Source organism: Magallana gigas, chromosome 3 (assembly GCF_963853765.1).
Source record: "Magallana gigas chromosome 3, xbMagGiga1.1, whole genome shotgun sequence".
NCBI classification, from domain to species: domain Eukaryota; kingdom Metazoa; phylum Mollusca; class Bivalvia; order Ostreida; family Ostreidae; genus Magallana; species Magallana gigas.
Genome location: NC_088855.1, coordinates 58,428,116 through 58,446,854, shown reverse-complemented (window position 1 = coordinate 58,446,854; position 18,739 = coordinate 58,428,116). Strand labels below are relative to the sequence as shown.

The 18,739-nt window shown below is 35.3% G+C and overlaps 1 protein-coding gene and 1 long non-coding RNA gene across 4 annotated transcripts; one reads left to right on the top strand and one right to left on the bottom strand.

The window, feature by feature from the left end:
* Positions 1–3,291: 3,291 nt before the first annotated feature.
* LOC105339070 (LHFPL tetraspan subfamily member 7 protein) lies at positions 3,292–9,942 on the top strand. Of its 3 annotated transcripts, XM_066080627.1 has the most exons (5): positions 3,292–3,747; positions 3,958–4,465; positions 5,280–5,619; positions 7,138–7,757; positions 9,447–9,942. In XM_066080627.1, exons 4-5 carry the CDS (start codon positions 7,373–7,375, stop codon positions 9,668–9,670), a joined length of 609 nt encoding a protein of 202 aa, XP_065936699.1. In that variant the 5' UTR covers positions 3,292–3,747; positions 3,958–4,465; positions 5,280–5,619; positions 7,138–7,372; the 3' UTR covers positions 9,671–9,942. The 3 variants fall into 3 exon arrangements, with proteins under 3 accessions (XP_065936699.1, XP_065936698.1, XP_011442775.2); XM_066080626.1 differs by lacking the exon at positions 5,280–5,619; XM_011444473.4 differs by lacking the exons at positions 3,292–3,747; positions 3,958–4,465; positions 5,280–5,619 and having other exon boundaries at positions 6,232–7,757.
* LOC109620101 (uncharacterized) lies at positions 9,817–16,542 on the bottom strand. The gene is made up of 2 exons (XR_010712484.1): positions 16,431–16,542; positions 9,817–10,450 (listed from the first exon to the last, which is right to left on the bottom strand). It is a non-coding gene; the product is annotated as an uncharacterized lncRNA (long non-coding RNA).
* Between the last annotated feature and the right edge of the window lie 2,197 nt (positions 16,543–18,739).

Genomic DNA, 18,739 nt, shown 5'->3' with positions numbered 1-18,739 from the left:
CTTTTCACATATAAACTTATACACGACTTACACAACTAAGTGGCGTCAACATTGTTTTCATTCACTACACAGTGTAATGTTTCCTATTGGTTTTATAGAGATTGAGCGAGTGAATTGTCTATCGGCGAGAGCAGTATTCTGAGAATATCGTTATCAATTGGCATTCAACGAATTCACTATCTCCTAATATCTGGTCTTGTCTTTCGAGAGAAGTGCTAAATAATAAGCGATGCTGTTTTTATTGTTGCCCTGTAAGTTATAACAAATAAGTTTTTGTAGATAACACAAGAAAAAGGGTAGAAATCTCTATCGATAATACGTAATAAATTTCACGGAAAGAAAACATCGTTCAAAATCCCCACAGATTACAGCGACGTCTACGAGTTACCCTCCAAGAAAACGTTACGCAATTTGCCTTAAAAACATAAAGAAAAATCGTCACAGTGTGCGATTTGAATTTAGTTTACATTAAAAATGGCTTTTTTGCGATATATACTTTATCCAAGTGAGAAAAAAGAAAAGTCTGAATAAACAAGGTCTAATTCTGTTTGTTTTGACACATTGAAATATTCTGCGAATGCAGTTGTTCTCTACAACCAAAGATTAACTCGCTGTTTACTCGTGGCACCTTTTAGGAACATCATAAATATACGACTGCAAGAGTTCGGCTCTTCATCATCCCCAGCAAGTGTAAGCAGTTGGCAAATGAAAACAAGAACATCTTTTTCTGCACAATACATTGCACATCTGGATAGATTTGAAACGTCAAAACTGAATTTTGCTCACTTTGATTTATAAGAATTCTTCTGGCCGGGATATTTGGTCACCGGGCCAAATCTTGTGTGGCACTTAGCTTTCATTGCTCTCAGAGTACCAGCTGATGGAGGCTGGCAGAATCACGGAATACCCCTCCCTGGCCATTGGTCAGCGTCATTAACTCGGAGATTTCCCCTCCAAATCTGCTTTAGACATTCTTTAATGAATATTTCACATGTTTGACGAATAAAGATATCAGGGGGCACAGGAGGGAGTCCATCCATCATACTTAATTGTTCTCTTTCGTTGCAGGTGGAATTATGATTCAGTTCTTAAATCGCCAAACATTTATGATGGAGAGATAATGAAGATCTTTATACCGTCTTAATCACCAGAAATGTCCATGAAGCATGAATTATCGACAAAGCATGCTGGACTGACATATTCTTTATGGCGGAGGCTTTCTGTCGAATGCTTAGAAATTATAGGGAACTGGTTAAAACTATTGTTTCCAATTGCGTGATTTTAACGACAAAATACTGTCCCTATTGTATCATACGGGTACGATACAATACGTAACTTGCGTCAGCAGAATAAATAATTTTCTCCAGCTGATTGTAATCGTTTTATGACGTATGAAACAACAAAGACAACATTGTGATGTTAAATATAATTTGCATCTAAAAATCTAAAGTTATTGTACGTAAATGTCGAAATTCTGATCAGCACATGAACAGATAAAACGGCAATTATACATTTAACTTTGACACTTTTCCGTATTTGGTGATGTCATGTGATTTCTTAATTCATTATAACCATTTTGAACCGGATGTATCCAGTAAAACACCACTATGATTGTCGTATTGTATCGTGTATTGTATCGTGTATTGCATCGTGTATTGCATTGTGTATTGTATCGTGTATTGTATCGTGTATTGTATCTTGTATAACCAAAAAAACATATGGCCCATAGATTTAACGTGAAAACATAAATTATACAAAAATGTTAGACATATAGATATAATCACAACTTTAATCAATCTGCGGCTATTTGGTTGTTGTAATATAACGACAATTGACCGATATAAATATTTTTTCTATACTTAAACGTAAAATATCAATCAAGGGGTATTTTGACAGATCACAACCTAGTTGAACTCAGTGAGTAAACTGTTAATGATAACCGTTGTGCTATGACCGCTGTTGAGTCTATGGCTATGTCGCCTCCCTTGTCCAGCATTACATAGCTATAGCTGCAAGACACGGTGAAATGTGAGTTACTGAGAAAAGGTCAGTGAATGATGAAAACACCGTGAGATGTGAGATACTGAGATAAATAGTCACAGGGTGATGAGAACCCGTGAAATACTGAGATAAATAGTCACCGGATGATGAGAACCCGTGAGATACTGAGATAAATAGTCACCGGATGATGAGAACCCGTGAGATACTAAGATAAATAGTCATCGGATGATGAGAACCCGTGAGATACTGAGATAAATAGTCACCGGATGATGAGAACCCGTGATATACTGAGATGCCAGGCACATAGGATGATGGGTGGGGGCATAGAATGGTCACCAGGTGATGAGGACACCGTCAGACGCCGAGACACACTGGTCACCACCAGGTAATGACCGGTCAATCATACCTACACGTACCTGTATCAAAGACCGCGATGTACAACTGTGAATTACAGTATCAATTACAGAGTCTTATACAATGCACTAATTGGAATCTTTATGTGAATATCAATATCAAAGATATCGTTGTACATCCTGCATTGTCATTGCCTTCTTCGGCTGGTCCTTGTTTCCCGCTATTTTCGGTCACGTGACGAGTACTCACCTCCTACAAGACACGTGCTCGTTAAGCCACGTGATGATTCTTTTAGAGGGAACACTGGGACACACTGATGTCTATATTCATTTTGTCGGGTTAACTTTTTGAGGTTGATTACAGATTAAAAACTGGCCATTGATTTTTCTTTTAGAAGTAAATCCCGTTAGACTTTTTTGAAGGAGAAAAAAATGTTGAGGGATCTGGCGATCATACTGCAATTGGTGTTGCCTTTAGTCTAAAACAAAGGTTATGTTAGAAAGAATTGTCAGAGAGTTCATCAGCTACTAAAATGAAGTCGGTGTCGAACTAAATAAACGATAATTCCACCACACTAGAATTCGTGCAAAATATCGACATATATTTATGATGCATGTTTGTATCTTTTGTTAGATGTCTTCATCGTATATATTTTGTGGGATATATAAGTGTAATATTTTAAACAATGAAATAGGATATGATATTTAGGATCTCTATAATAATTTATAATATTCTATTTATTGAAATTGGAAAGTTTCAGTTTACATACTAACGTGTAGGGACCGAGACGGTCTAGCTATAATCTATCAATAATCTGTAGAAGATAGTCCTATTATCGGGGACTAAAGGATTCGTCATTCTAAGAGCAGATTATACGGCAGATAATGGCCGAGCCGGTCCCCAGACAGATAGCACTGAGTTGACAGTGATATACGCTCCTCCTCCACTAATTGGCCGGTAATTAACCCTGAGACCTACTACAGTCGGTATCCAGGGAATACACAATGGTCCGGATCGGAAACTCCGGGGTATAAATAGACAGGATAAGTGGAATGAAATGGAGAGAGTCATTTCTGTAGTTCAGATTGATTGACAGGAAACAGACTTACATGAACTTATAACAGCATTCCTCCACAGCCCTACACGACACTGATTGAACACGTCACAATAGAGCCGGCTATTGGAGTCCGTATCCAGATTCAAGGACTGTACGCCACATTGCAATTACGGCAAGTGTCGCGGCCCGCAGTCCCTACAACTTTAATTATTGAGGACCAGTGTTTGTTGTATCGCCGTCACCAAAAGAAGCGAAAGAAAACGTCACTTTGATAACAGAGACTGATTGACAGTTTGGTTTTTGGTGTTGCTGATTTTGACGAAGCAGAAATGGTGGTAAATTGAATTCAATTATATAAGAGCTTGCAACGGAAGTATGGTCTATGTATGGTGTTTAACAAATGTGCTCAAGTACTAAAAAAAATTATTTTCCCCCCAAATTTTATTGTCATTTTCAGAATTATTACAAGAAATCAAAGAAACAAAGTAAATTATTTTTTTACTAAAAATGTACACATTAATTTGTTTCTGTTAATATGGATATAGAAATGTACCTGCTGGCACGGAAACAACTTGTTGACTGTACCAAACAACTCTTCGTCTATGATATTCGGCGAGAACCTAATTGGTTTTGATATAGCCAAAAAGTGAACGTAATCGCCCCGGATTAACGGGAGGCGATCATACACAATTGAGTTAGTATCGATTTGGTTGTGGTATATTCACAAATCAGTGATATATCCTCTCTCTGTCTCTCTCCGCTACTGACGTTGGTACGTTTGTCTGATCCCGAGGGCTTACCCCGAGGGTTATCACGGACCAACATCTTATACCAGAGCAGGCGGTGTACAGGACTTGTTCATTGGGGAGGAGATCGGCGAGTGCATTTATTCCTTACACCTACATGTGTATTGTGACGTTATACTTATTGCGATTATTCTTTGTCATGTAGATGTTGATATCTATATACCTGCCGTGAATTTGGAGTAATATTATTTAATGACTTACGCATGGAGATATCAAGATCTATACACGAAGAACGGTCCAAACCAAGGTAAGATGAAGATTATATGGATTTCTCCTACTCATAAATTTCTACTAATTTTAACTAACCCACGGAGATTCATTTTAAGTTTAGAGATTCTTTATGAGGTCAAGTTGTGATTTTTTTAATTAACAGGGTGGTGTGAATAAAAAATATTAAAAATTGACATCAATATTTCAAAGTTTCTCTTTACTTTAACTCAGTATATTTAGAATCTACTGCACGACATTTAGAAAAAATCAATAAGCCATAAAACAGAAGAAAATGCACTAGTGATTTGATTGACAGAAGTATGCACGTGAGATGTTTTTGTCTCTCGTGGTTAAAATAAATTTAGATTCTGATATTGATTGAAGACAAAATTAAGTTGAAGCGTGTTTGGGTTTTTTTTTCGACAAAATGTTGTTTTAGACATGATTACATGACCATGTATAACTTTTTATTGTTTATTTGTGATAGCCTAAGGGTATATTTAACAAGAATCTTTTATATAGTTCAATTTTAAGTTTAATGGAATTTTAAGTTTATAATATTAGTGAATTATCTAAGGAAAATGGTTAAAGACTAGAGAAGTTGCTCTGTGGCAAAGTGATTTTTCGGAATCTTTGTGTCATTTCATAAACAAAAACCCCCCACATGTTTAGTCGGCTTCAACAAATGAATAATTCATGACCATTCTGGAATAAGACTATCATATATGCCTATCATATGACGTTCTTTTTGCAATTCTTCATATATTGTGATCTCCCTCTGTACTCGGCTGTATAGTTTAGAAGCAAATAGATGACAAAAAAGCAGGGTCGTCCCCTGACCTTTATTTCAGTCAATATCATCTTGAGCAAGCGATCGCTAACTGTAGCACAGCAGGCAAAGCTTTTCATCATTGAAAAACGGTTTTTCAAACATTCGCCATTCTAACTATCAAAGACGATCAGCTCCGACTGACAGGTCTGTGGGGTAATTAGCATGTCCCGTTTGTTGATATGAAATAACAGAGATATTTAGCAGTCTATATGACACGACTTGCGCCGATCTCTGAGGGTGATAGGGCCATCGATCTGGACGGGGGACACGCGCCAGGATCAGAGCCATCAGAGGAAGACAAACATAGAAGCTGCTTCTGACAAAGGGATGCAAACAGTGGACCATTAGATCAGATCTAGGTAATCCAATAAACGATTAATACGGTCCGTACAGTCCTAACGATTTCCATCAGACCTAAAGAATTTTTTTTTTTTAGAAATTAAAGCAAAAATCTCGTATATTAAATATGAATTAGTCTGTATTTCCAAAGTAACCTTAAAACTTTTATATTAACGATCAGAATATTGGCTAGTAAAAAATACGGGGAATAATATTAAAACGAGTTCAAATAAACTGCTAAATGAAAAGAGATGAGTCACATACAGTTCTGTGCAAAATATAGTAAACAATTGCAACATTTATCAAAGTATTGAGAAAATGAGATATATTTTGTACATATATATGTATTTATAAATTTACAATAAACTAGGAAAATACTATTGCTATTTTGTCACGAAACCAATGGTTAGAAAGAATTATTTTACAACGTTGAATGTCATCTCTCTCTCTCTCTCTCTCTCTCTCTCTCTCTCTCTCTCTCTCTCTCTCTCTCTCTCTCTCTCTCTCTCTCTCTCTCTCTCTCTCTCCATTGGTATGTTTCCGGTAAGCTATCTACTAAATCTTTTATAATGATGAAAACGAAACTTCTCACTTAACGTTTAATTAGACTATTTGAATTGGAGCCAGCAAAATTTTATTTTTGAAGACCAAACATCAAATTTCACTTTGGGAATAATAAACGCCAAAGTGGCTTAATTTATACAGTGAGACAGGTGTTTCATCGAAGCACCAATGCGATTCGTAAAATCCGCGCGACGGACGCTAAATAAGTTAAAAAATTCACCGGCAACTCGTTCAATACCTTGTAACCATTTTTAAAAATGCCAGCTCAGTGAAGATTAAAACTGTTCCATTTTATGTTTAACTAATTCTTTCCCCCCGGAATCTACAAATGTCTGCTGGTCCCCATTTCCTGTTGGCTTAACTTTATCCAGAATATAATACCCAAAGAATTATTAACTTCGACGTTTCAAAGACTTTTGATGAAGAAAGGAAGACGTATTGAATTAAATTTGGTAATGCAGAGTAGGAGGTACCGACACGTCGCAGCACGAGCGCACGTGCTTATTGACTGGCGTAAATTGAACGCTGTATAGGAATGCGCCGTTGAGTGGGGGAGCGGTTATTGAGAGAGTGCAGATCTTGGTTGGTCAGTTTGAAGACAAGAGACGTGCATGACGGGAAGGATGCGGTTTATTTTTACGATAACGAAGTATCAACAGGGGATATTTTTTATCGCGGATTGCTAAGGGTGATCAGGCTCCGGTTACCGGTACATGCAGTATAAGTTTCCTCTGTTGACTGATTTAATAACTTTGGGGTTAGATATATGTATCAGCTGTGAATGGGTCTAATAGGATTAGGCCCCCGGGAAATAGCCCCCTCTACAGGTGTCCGTGGCGATAGCTTCTTAAAGACTTCACAGAAATAGGATTGCTTTTCTCATTCTTGTACACTAAGCCAGTAATGAAGAGCATTTCCATATATATTTGATTCTTGTGATGTTTTATATATGAGGAATCGATTGATTGTTTCAGATCGAAAATAGCATTTCAAAGAGTGGAAAGGAAAGCAAATATTTGGACCTTTTGATGAGTAAAAACGTCTGATGTAAAATCGATGCTTCAGCCTTAATTGATGAAAGTGTTAAAAGTATTAACAGTTCTAATTAGGAGAAAAAAGGAGCATTGATAATCCGAGCGGAGCAGTGATGTGGACTTTCCCTCCCCCCGCCGTGAGATGTGTGCGACCCACGGACAAGGATGAGATATAATGGTGTCCTTCGTGTTCTGTCTGTGGGCCCTCCTGACCACCGCCATTGCTGTCGTCTGGTCCGTCAGTCTACTACATCCGGTCTGGGTGATACATCCGGACAACGTCCACTCCTTCGGCTTACAGAAGTACTGTGTGATGGACCTGAGGGGGACAACGGGGGGTTCCCGAGGGGAGGCCCTCCACAGGGCGTGTCTACCCTACGGTCGTGAACTCCGGATCGGGAACATTCCGTCCGACACCTGGCGGGCAGCCTTCCTGCTCTTCTCCAGTGGAATCCTCCTGTTCATCGCGAGCGTCCTCAGTGGACTACTCTCAGTGGTCATTCAGGGCAAGTGGGATAGATATGTTTCCATGACGACAAAGTATATCCAAATCACTGCAGGTAAGGAGTGGAATAAAATTCTATTGAAATGTGATCGACATGTTTAAGAACCTGTTGCTTGTTTTGGTCATTGATAGAATGTTGTGCCTTTATCTACCTTACACGTTGTATACAAGATTCAGTTCTTGTAGAAAATGTCCACGAATGTAGTTCGAACGTCAAGGATAAACAAAACGGCCATCGACCAGATACTGAATCTTGTCACAACACCGAAGACCGAGTATGTAAAATGGAGATTAAAGAGAAACGTGAACGAACGTGTTGTCGGAAGAGATTTTCAAATATCTGTAAAATAAATAAACAACCACGGATTTCTGTAAACGCCCGTGTTTTTTGTTTGAAAAAAAAGACGCTATTGAACCCGGTATGAAATTATTTATAGTTCCATCTTTTTTTTTACAAGTCTAGAAGACATGACAAATGGAAGATTCTCTCGCAGGAATCAAAAGTGTGATTCTCCGTAACAGTACATTACTGGCCCTGGTAATAAACACAAGAAAAGCCTTTTTTATCCGGGAGATTCGACATTTGTGTGGCACCTTACACTCAGTAATCTAATCTACTCAATATTGCATTACGTCGTAAATTCTGAGTAGAAATCGTTTTTGGACGGACTGAGCGAGCTTTGAGCAGCTTTCCTGTCATGGCTGAGGGTCTAGCGGTGTTGCAGTGTTATCTGTAATCCTCGGGGTGTGAGGGAATGTGGCAGGACTATCACTGGCGAGTTAATACTATCACTGGCTAGTTAATACTATCACTGACTGCTTAATAAGCCTATTACCCAACAAAGCCAGCGATACTGAGAACGCATGAATTATTAAGTGGAAAACGATGATTTATTAACATTTCTTCGGCGATCTGCCAAATTTTATTTTATTTGATGATTTAATAAACCATACATTTTGTATAATTTTCGAACTGGACCCAAACTATCTGATGGACATATTCCATATTCGTATGACATAATATTAATAAGTAAAATATTAACATCAAATGTCATTGGAACTTTTTAATTTCAGCATTCCATAAAAATTAGGTCGAAGGATAAAAAATCAAAGAATCAGTTTTATAATTGAAATAGTTCCACCACCGCCTAACCCCATCTCACACCAAAAAGATTGAAAACTTTAACGATGAAGATTGAACATAGGTATGCCTGTTGTCCAATCCTATTGAATATTAAATATATTTAAACTAAACAATGACGATTTTCTCATTTAAACATGTCCAAATCTTTCTAAGAATATGATGGTTTGGCTAAAATCATTCACTTGACTTTATGCACAAACATAATTTTGTTTTATAAATTCTTGAAAATGTTGGGCGGTCATTCTTGAAAAAAAAAAACCCAATTAGGCCTAACAAATTAAAAAAAAGGGGTCTTATAGTATTATAGTACGAATCAAAGTTTCGTCTTTGTCATTCATTGATCGTCTTCATCAAAAATACATGTATGTCTATCTTAAACTGTAATACTCAGCCGACTAGTTTCAATGCTTTTTAAATTTCAATGAGTTCTGTATGCTTTGTTCGGTTTTTATTTTACAGTTTAATTTAAATTGATCAAGAAAATGTGATGAAATAATGTTTCTTGAAAAATTGTTTCTTGTACATGTATTTTGCTGGAAACAAAAATGCTTAAAAAAACGCACGGACATATATTATTAACCAATTTTAATTTTCTTTTAGTACTGGTGGTTATTTCTGCTCTCCTAACATACCCCCTCGGGTTTAGCAGCCCCTTCTTCCGGTACTACTGCGGCGGCGCGGGCGTCTACGATACGGGGCAGTGCAGTGTGGGATGGAGCTACATGCTGGCAATAATGGGCGTGGCCCTTTCAGTCTTCTGTCCAATCTTGTGGAGTTTCCGGTGGATAAAGCGGGATGACGTTATGGATGAGGTCCCAGTTTGACCCCCCCCCCCCTTCCAATAATCACAATGAAAACACATTTTCATCATTCCATTTTCTTCAGATTTACCAAAGACGTTTTAAACGAATATTGTTGTGAAGTGTATTTATTGTGACGGAACGTGTGTGATTTTTAAAATGTACATACATTGTATGTGATTCTGTGTGTTAACATTTCAAGAGCCAAATGTATGAATTTCCAGGAAATTCAGTTGGAAGAAAGTTAATTCTGCGTATGGAGATTAAACAAAACAACATGTGCTTTTCCGAGATAATTTCTGTCTTGCTGTTTCTACAAAAATGAATTGGCTGATAAAAATCTCAGTCAATTTCACATGCTGTTTCATGTCCAAAACAAAATTATACAATTACAAAAGAGCGAAATCAAATGTTTACACTGATACAAATTCTATTACTTTTACTATAAAATCTCCGCCATCATCGCAAAATTGATTCGTTCTCGGGTTACAGGAATATGATGAGGATCTCATCGTCAGCTTCCACCACTGGGGGTTTTTAATTCATAGTAAAACGAAACGAACCCACGACGTAGCACTTTTATTGAAAAAAAAAAGCAATTGAAAATTCTAAGAATCGTAGACTAATCTGGCAAGTGTGAACACGTCATTTTTAGAATCATTTCTAGTATTGAGTGCACTTTTCATTGTCACATCAGAGAGGTCTCTGATTCCGTCTGCGCAGTCAGGTGCGCGGCCGCTAAATTCTGTGTTTGTGGTTTCAATATTAATGACTTTGTACACTGATACTCATTCCATCAGCTTTCTGGAAAGGCAAAATAACATGTAATTAGAGGTTTTGAATACATTGTTTTTCTAGATTTTTCAAATTCAGACAGTGCAGATAATTGAACAATGACGATTTTTTCAATGATAGACTATAACCCAGGATACCGTTGATAAATAAGGAATCATTCTTTGAGTATTATGAGGTGATAATTTTGGTCGGGGCGTATTCATGGCAAATCCAATAAAGCCCGAAGGGCTTTATAATAGATTTGATCACGCCCCGACCGAAATTATCACCTCATAATATTCAAAGAATGATTCCTTATTACATATTTTTATATAATTTTAAACCAACTTACGATTAAATATTTAAATATAAATAAGAAAACCCCGCTGGCGCCTCAATTTGGCTTTATGAGTTATATAGTACAAAATCGATACGTAGTGTTATCACAGGCAAAGACACAGGAATATGTAAATATATGTATATAAAAACATTGTAGCTGAAACGATGTTCATCCGATAGACAAAAAAATAATTTCCTAAGATCACCACTTGAAACATTCAGTCTACCTTGTTGGCTAAAATGAAAAAGTCTGCGGATTTTGCATGCAAGCGACATGAAAGTACCCGAATGATGACGCTTAAAATTCTGCAAGTGTTTCAGAATTTTCTTCTGAATGTTAAAAGACGTAAGATTTCTAATTATACATACTCAGTATGTATTAGTTCATTTGAAACTCTCCAAGTTTACCTGTCAATATAGATAATATGCTCAAATCCCCCCGACTTTTAGTATAGATATTATACTCGGAGCCCCTCGTCTGTCAATATAGATATTCTGCTCGGAACCCCTCGCCTGTCAATATAGATCTTCTTTTCGGAATCTCACGACGTCCGTCCACTCAAGGCGATCTCACAGAGAGCCCCAAGTGTCAGCGAGTCAAAATATACTTTGTTTATTGTCCTAATCAATTATGGATATTGGTTTCAGAACAAATTGCTTTATCGAGAGTTTCCGATTTGATAAGAACGTAGATACAGGGGCTATTTAGAGAGGTCTATCTCGGATCAGGCAGTCAAAACACCAACTTCGACGTCGATTAAGTATGCTGACATGCTGCCAGTCTTAGAAAAATAAATACATGTATATTTAATTATTTATTAATTGGCAAAAAATTAGATGAAGCCGGCTTGCAGGAAGATTGCCATTAGTAACCACATCAACAGCTACAAAACACTCATTGAAAACAACGACAGCAAAAGGTTTATAAAAAAGTGCTCGTAGTTAATACGTTACGCCATTTATAACCCAGAAACCTACGATCTATGACAAATTTGCGAGTAAAACAAACGTATGAGCCTTCTGTTTAGCAGGTCGTGATGATATTGTACTCACACCGTGGTGATTTAGTGTTGGCACGTGACACTATCAGACAACACGATTTTTGACAGTTTACACCGACTTATCATAACCCAAACATCAACAAGGTACTTCCTATACACAGATTCAACGAGTAAAGCATAAAACATATGATAAAACTACATCACATTTCACCCAATTACAAGAAGCCATGCTGATGATGCTGGTGATGAAACACCCTGCCTGTGAGCGCTATAAAATCCTGTTCATCAAGCTGTCAAGGTGCGCGCTATCTCTGTAACCAATCGATGGGACCAGAGAGGAGGCGCTAAGTTAATGATTGCGCAACATGTTAGAAAACAATTAAAATGTTGTCTTTCGCTTTACTGCTTATTTTTTTGACATTGATTTCCTTGTGAATGAATGATGTTAAACAATGCCCTGTAAAATCCCAAGGGATAATACTATAATTTCCCGGCAAGCTTACTGATTTAATGTGGAAATCGTTAAATTGTGAAGAACAGATAAATCAAAATAATTTAATATTGATTGCAAAATAGGATGAATATTTTACACTTGGTACAACTGCAGCTATGTGTTTTACAAAGATGACTATTTGATCAATAATATAAGAACACCAAGATACAGAATCAGGTAAAATGAGCGCAGTTAAAGTTCCAGATAGAGAGTTTCTATGGTGATTTGTTTTCATTTCTAAAATTTTCAAACGAAACATCCTATATCATTTATGTAGGAAAAAGGGCTATGCGAAGAATTGTAAGCTTTGTATCATGCTTATAACTCTAAAACTGATACTCAAATTTTAATTGATCATTAGAAATGCCTCACGGAAGCATTGTAAATGGAAAAATAAATTTCGACTGAAATCGTGATCATGCCCCCCTAAAAGATGAGCATTAACATTTATAAACAACATAACATTTGATAAAAATCCACCAATGCGATTGAATAGTTCTTGTGATTGTCTAGATCTAGTAAGAGTACTTATAATTCCAATCATGTCCAAAGGTCACCAGTGTTGGTGCCAAGACAACTGAACTTCGTTTGGCAATCAAGGCAACGTTTTTGACGGACTGTTGCCGTGCCAACCCATGACGTCACATCATATTTTTTATTTATTTTCAATCATTGTCAAGCACTTGATGGATTTTTCAATCAATTGTAACTACTCGATCATTTCCGTTTGCAGAAAATGATTTATTATTTGTGAGATAGGGAATGGTTGAGTAGTATAGTTATCTCTGCGTCGCACAGCACTCGAACCCGATAGTAACGGCATACCGCACGAAAGACAAGTGGTCAGTTTCAAAACGTCTGTTATGTTGTAAGTTATATTAAGAACAGTCCTTTCAATAATCATTTTTAAAGTTTTGTTTGTTAAGAATATTTATTCTAAATTGCACATCATGCATTTTTGTGACTTGAAATGACATTGTTATGGTAGTTCTTTCAGAATAATCTATATTTCAAATCTATCATATCTATATCTTTATCAGAACGTGCCGTATCTAATGTATTCAGTAATCAACATGACTGGGAAATGCTTTTTGATGCATTTTTCACACACAGTTTTCTCACAGTCAGAATAATCAGTGCTTCATCACAGTCCCACCCACCGCTTCACGTACAAATCTCCCTATCAGAACAGTATACATGAACCACTGATCCAGTCGAGTTGGACTCCAGACCAATGACGGCACAACATGAGGACAACTGTCATCAGAATCACGCTGGGTCTGAAAGAAGCTGTGACACTAAAATAATGAACGTCTCTATAAAGCCAAGGTTCTTAACTTCACATCACTTAGTTGCTCAAAACGCCAAATTTATTCACGGGGCATTTCTATTAAAAAGTGATTTCACAAGTGAAATAAAAATCGGAACCATTCATTTATGATTATTTCATAATTCTTTTTTCTGATAAAATGCAAAACCTTTTTTGTTGGTAAATGAAAGCTCTTTATTAATAATTGAAAAGTCTGAGATTCTATTATTTTTTTCAATAAAAGATAGTCTTAAAAAACACCTCAATCAAATTTACTCAATTTGTTTAGCCTTTATTTTTTAATAGGTATTTCAACAAACGTTTGTTATGCAGGATCTAAGTTCGAATTCAATTATTGTTTTTTATTACAATAATAATAACATACGTTTGTTTTGTCGATTTAATTTGCCTGCTCTCAAAGTTTAAAGTTTAATAAATCTCACTCTCTGAGATATTTTGATCCTAGTTTTATTAAAACAGTGTCATTTTTTCCAAAGATTCACATGAGCAACTTTCAACAATAATTTATCTCAGAAAATTAAGTTTTGCTTTAAGGAACACCTGCAACAAACAACTTTTCCAAAATATTTATTTTCAAAAAAAGAATCTAAGAATCTGCAAGATCTTGAGATGTCAAAATTTGTAAGGAAGTTTGCCTATTAGATTTATAAAAAGCGCACAATGTCAATGTAATTTTCTTAACATAAACGACAATCTTTGATTGCTGTGGTTTAATTATTTTTCTTTGAACACCAAAAGAATTTTGTTATTAAACTGATTCACAAAATTAAATATTTATCGAAAAAAAAGAAGAAACATGACAACAAAGCTCACTGGAAAGAATACTAAGTTACTTTTTAAAAAAAATATACACAAAATCATGTATTAACCATAGTGCATTATATCATAGAAATTCGATATCGTACACATTAACATTTCGAACTCAATCATAAATAAAACTTCATTTTTTTTTGTACAATGCTTCCTTAAGGCTGCCTTGTGCACGTGCAGTCTGTGATGCAACTGGGAAATAATTTCCTTATCTGTTTTCCAATATATACACAAGAAATCCTATTGACGCAAGCGTCAAATGGGCCGCAAAAAATATAATTGTTGTATGAATCATTGGTTGTTTACATAAAACACATATTCTCTTTTGAGAAGTGGACAGGCATAGCCTACATCCACTTCTCTTCGCAAGCCCTGGAAAACGTGTAAATGTCGGAACCAAAGACGGTTTACACTTCGAGCCATGTTTTGACTCCAGTTTCACTGAATTTTCGTAACAGACCTATTATTTCTACATTTTAAACATAAATTCATCCATATATCACAAAAAAATCACCACTAACCCGCTGTCAAATCACTTTCGCAACTTCTACATCCCGGGTTTAAATTTTGTGTATCACATTGTTTATCTATGTCAGCGCAGATTATATGTTTATGTTTCGGATAAAATTGGAAACCTATTTAAGGCAATAATGTCAAAAACGTAACTGAATCAACTTAATCTTACAACATACAAACAAATATTGAGTCAAATAATTACAAAGTGGTATTTCTTCCCTTTTTAACCATCTTTTATGGTGAAAAAATTTGCTCTACATCTATTATTGACAATAAAACGAACATTGATTAATATAGCATACAAGAAAGATTAAAATAAAGAGTTTTCATTGTTTTATGTGACAAAGTTACGTATTTTATCATATGCATTTAACTTGTCTTAAATTGTAAAACCGTTCTATATGGCTCTGTAAATTTTAAGAAAAATACCTTTAATCTAAAGTCTACAATCTGAACACTATTTTCCGTTTTTTCCGACTCTAAAATTTCTACTTTTTAAACCACCTATAGCGAGTGATCTCATAATTTAAACCCGGAATGTAGAGGTTGAGAACATGATTTGAAAGCGGGTTAGTGGTGATTTGTTTGTGATATATGGATGAATTTATGTTTAAAATATAGAAATAATAGGTCTGTTACGAAAATTCAGTGAAACTGGAGTCGAAACATGACTCGAAAGGTAAACCGTCTTTGGTTCTGACATTTACAGGTTTTCCAGAATCAAAATATGAGGGCTTGCGAAGAGAAGTGGATGTAGGCTATGCCTGTCCACTTCTCAAAAGAGAATAATAAAACACACACCACAACGAAGAAAATAACGAATTGGTTGTACTAATTTTTATGGTAAATTTTAAAATACTTGCAGCAACTTGTTTTGAAGTTTAACATTTTACAATTATCATTAGAGAATTAAGTTATGAATTTAATCGTTATATATTATCTTTTGTTTGTTTACATATCAAACTGTAGGTCCTTGACAAAACAAAACACTTATTAGGTTTGTTACTGACTGTTTACAGAAATTTGTGGGGTCGGTAAAGTCCATAGAAGGCGAGGCGGAGCCGAGCCTTCTATGGACTTTACCGACCCCATAAATTTCTGTAAACAGTCAGTAACGAACCTAGTAAGTAATAGTATATCAAATAACGGACCGCCTTCCGGCGGCCCGTAATAATGTCGTCATGCATTATATCAGACGACCGGAAATATAACCACAATATATCCCTTCAATATCAATTATCTGTTGGCTACAGTTCCTTATTAGAACCACCGTGTTTGCTAGAGTACATATACACATCACGTGTTATTTTTCTCGTATTACCACCTTAAAAATATCATATATACCTGAAATACTGCGACATCAATGTTTATTTACCATAGAGATAGTTTACACACGAATGCAGGATAATTTACTGTCCTTACATTCTTACACAAAATTGAATAATTGTTTGCAAACCTTAAGCCCCCCATAACAACCAGATAGAACGCTGTAGGTGTGATGTCCCCTAACGTATACTGTACCTCAAAAGTCCCCCGAGTTCGTCATTTGTAATAACACCCCCTGGGAATGGCTCAAAGCTATTTTAGAATATCATCCATCAGACAGTACACATCTTACGTAATCCGATTCTAAAAGTTTATAAAAGCTTTTTCATCGATTTATGAACAAAAACCTCTTATCTTGTTTTTTTTTGTTTTACTGCAAAGAATACAGAGGTCGGAAGACAGTCTGCAGTAAATACAAATAATTGACATCTACCGATATGTTTATTTTTGTCATCTAATGCGTGTAAATAATCTATACAAGAACAGTAACATAAATAAATATTTCAAAATCGATTAATCTTATTGTATTTATGCAATATGGACTACCAACGAACACTAATTTAGCGACAAAATTTTCAAACTTTTTTGATAATTATAACCATTTACATGTATATCTTTTAAGACCAATTCTATGTAAGAATCAAAATTCGGTGGCCAAGCATAGTCACGGATTTTCTTCATACTTGACAATTTGATAGACTTTGGTGAGCAAAAAAGCCTAATACCATTTGTTTGTTGCTATGTTGTCGTTAAGATGTAAAAAGGCATTATAATGCTTTTTTGAGAACATATTGTGAGTAATGTGAAGAACTTTAGGTTTCCAAGGTAGAATATATTATTAAAATTTAAATATGAAAAATGAGAACCGTTGATATGGTAACAAGCTTGAAAAATAAGAAAATTTTTAATATTTATAGGCATTTTTGAATGGATATATCATTCATTTATGATGAATAAATATATAAAATCAAATGATGAGAAAAAATAAAATATGTCCTTAACTTTAAAGACACTTGAAAAAAATCTGCAATTTTCTAATAATTACTGCCGTTGCTATGGACTTTTCAAAAAGTAAGAATTTCTGTGATTTTTTTACGCAACTTACAATGTACTTTTCCATAGCAACAACACTTCCTTGTTGCATAACAAAGCTTTTTGTAATATAAATTGAAAAATTAGATATATTTTTACAAGTTCCAACTACAAAGATTACAAAAAAATTCGAAAATCGGGAATAAAAGCTTATCCAAATCATCTTAAAATTTTCCATAGCAACGGATGTCAATTTTCATAATAATATATATATAGCATGGATATTGATATGGATGTAAAAATTTAACAGTTTCCCATTTCGGCTTTTTAAAAAAACCGCAAAAAACTGATTTCAAAATTTTGTAAAGGTTGCCATGGTTACATCTTAAAAGTATTGGTTTCTCCATCAATTTACTAAAAAAGTTTAATGATTGAAGATAGGACAATGGCTGTTTTATGTCTTTGATAGTTTACATTAGTGGGCAAAACCTTCTAATATGGCTTCAAAGTAGGGGAGTTTTGCTATTTTTCCATCTTTTTCCTCAATTACTATGGCAACGGTTAACCCTAGCAACCAACTTATAATGGTTTTTTGCGTTTTTAACCTAGATGTGTTAATGTATGAAATATAAGAAAAATTGGTGACTATGCGTGGCCAGACCCTTTTATAAATCTTTGATTCTTACATAGAATTGATTTTAAAAGATTTGTTATATCTGAAATGATAAATTCCAGTAAAACCAGGATAATTGCAGGATTTTGTCTTCATCATGGCATGGATGATAGGAATTGCTTTTTACGTGTTCATTTTTTCTAATAATAAAGTTAATGTTCTGGAATGTGTTGGTGTTGTAAACCTTGTAGCTGAATAAAAGGGTAATTAATGAAAATAGTATACTATATTAGGTCAACAAAGCACTGAAATTTCCTGTCCTCTGCCATTTTGTAAGATCAAGAAGACGCGACCAGTTTGTTGGAGAATACGATTGCCGGACTAGGAACAGTAACCCGATCAAAGCACTGATATGCAGAGGCGCGCTACGCTGTTTTTAGAAGTCTTATGAAAAAGAGGAATGATGAGTCTCAATTCAACATCACTGAGGGTTTTTTATCAATAGTTTCATAAGAAAAAAGTAACAGAAAAAAAAAATCAATAAAACAAATTAAACGAAGGAATTTGCAATTTTTACATATAAAGCATGGTCTTCCGGCCTTCTAGATGCTGTAAACTAAAAATGAAACATCATTACATTAAACAGGAAGGATAGTTCATCAATTTATATTGATTGTGCGCAAAAACAGATAGAATAGTTGCAACTGACAAAGGGAAACGTTGTAATTTCTGACTTTTGCGTGATGTGTAATTACGGGTGTCTTTGGCTGTTCTTACATGTTCTTGGAACAAGAAAAATATCATGTCGCTAAAACAACCAAAATTTTCCAGAACTATATATAATGTAGCACCCCTTTTT

Bases quoted from the DNA above. Each gene is read 5' to 3' on its own strand.
- LOC105339070 (XM_066080626.1), top strand. From the start codon at position 7,373: ATGGTGTCCTTCGTGTTCTGTCTGTGGGCCCTCCTGACCACCGCCATT. The intron at 7,758-9,446 runs GTAAGGAGTGGA...ATTTTCTTTTAG, and splicing joins GTATATCCAAATCACTGCAG to TACTGGTGGTTATTTCTGCT.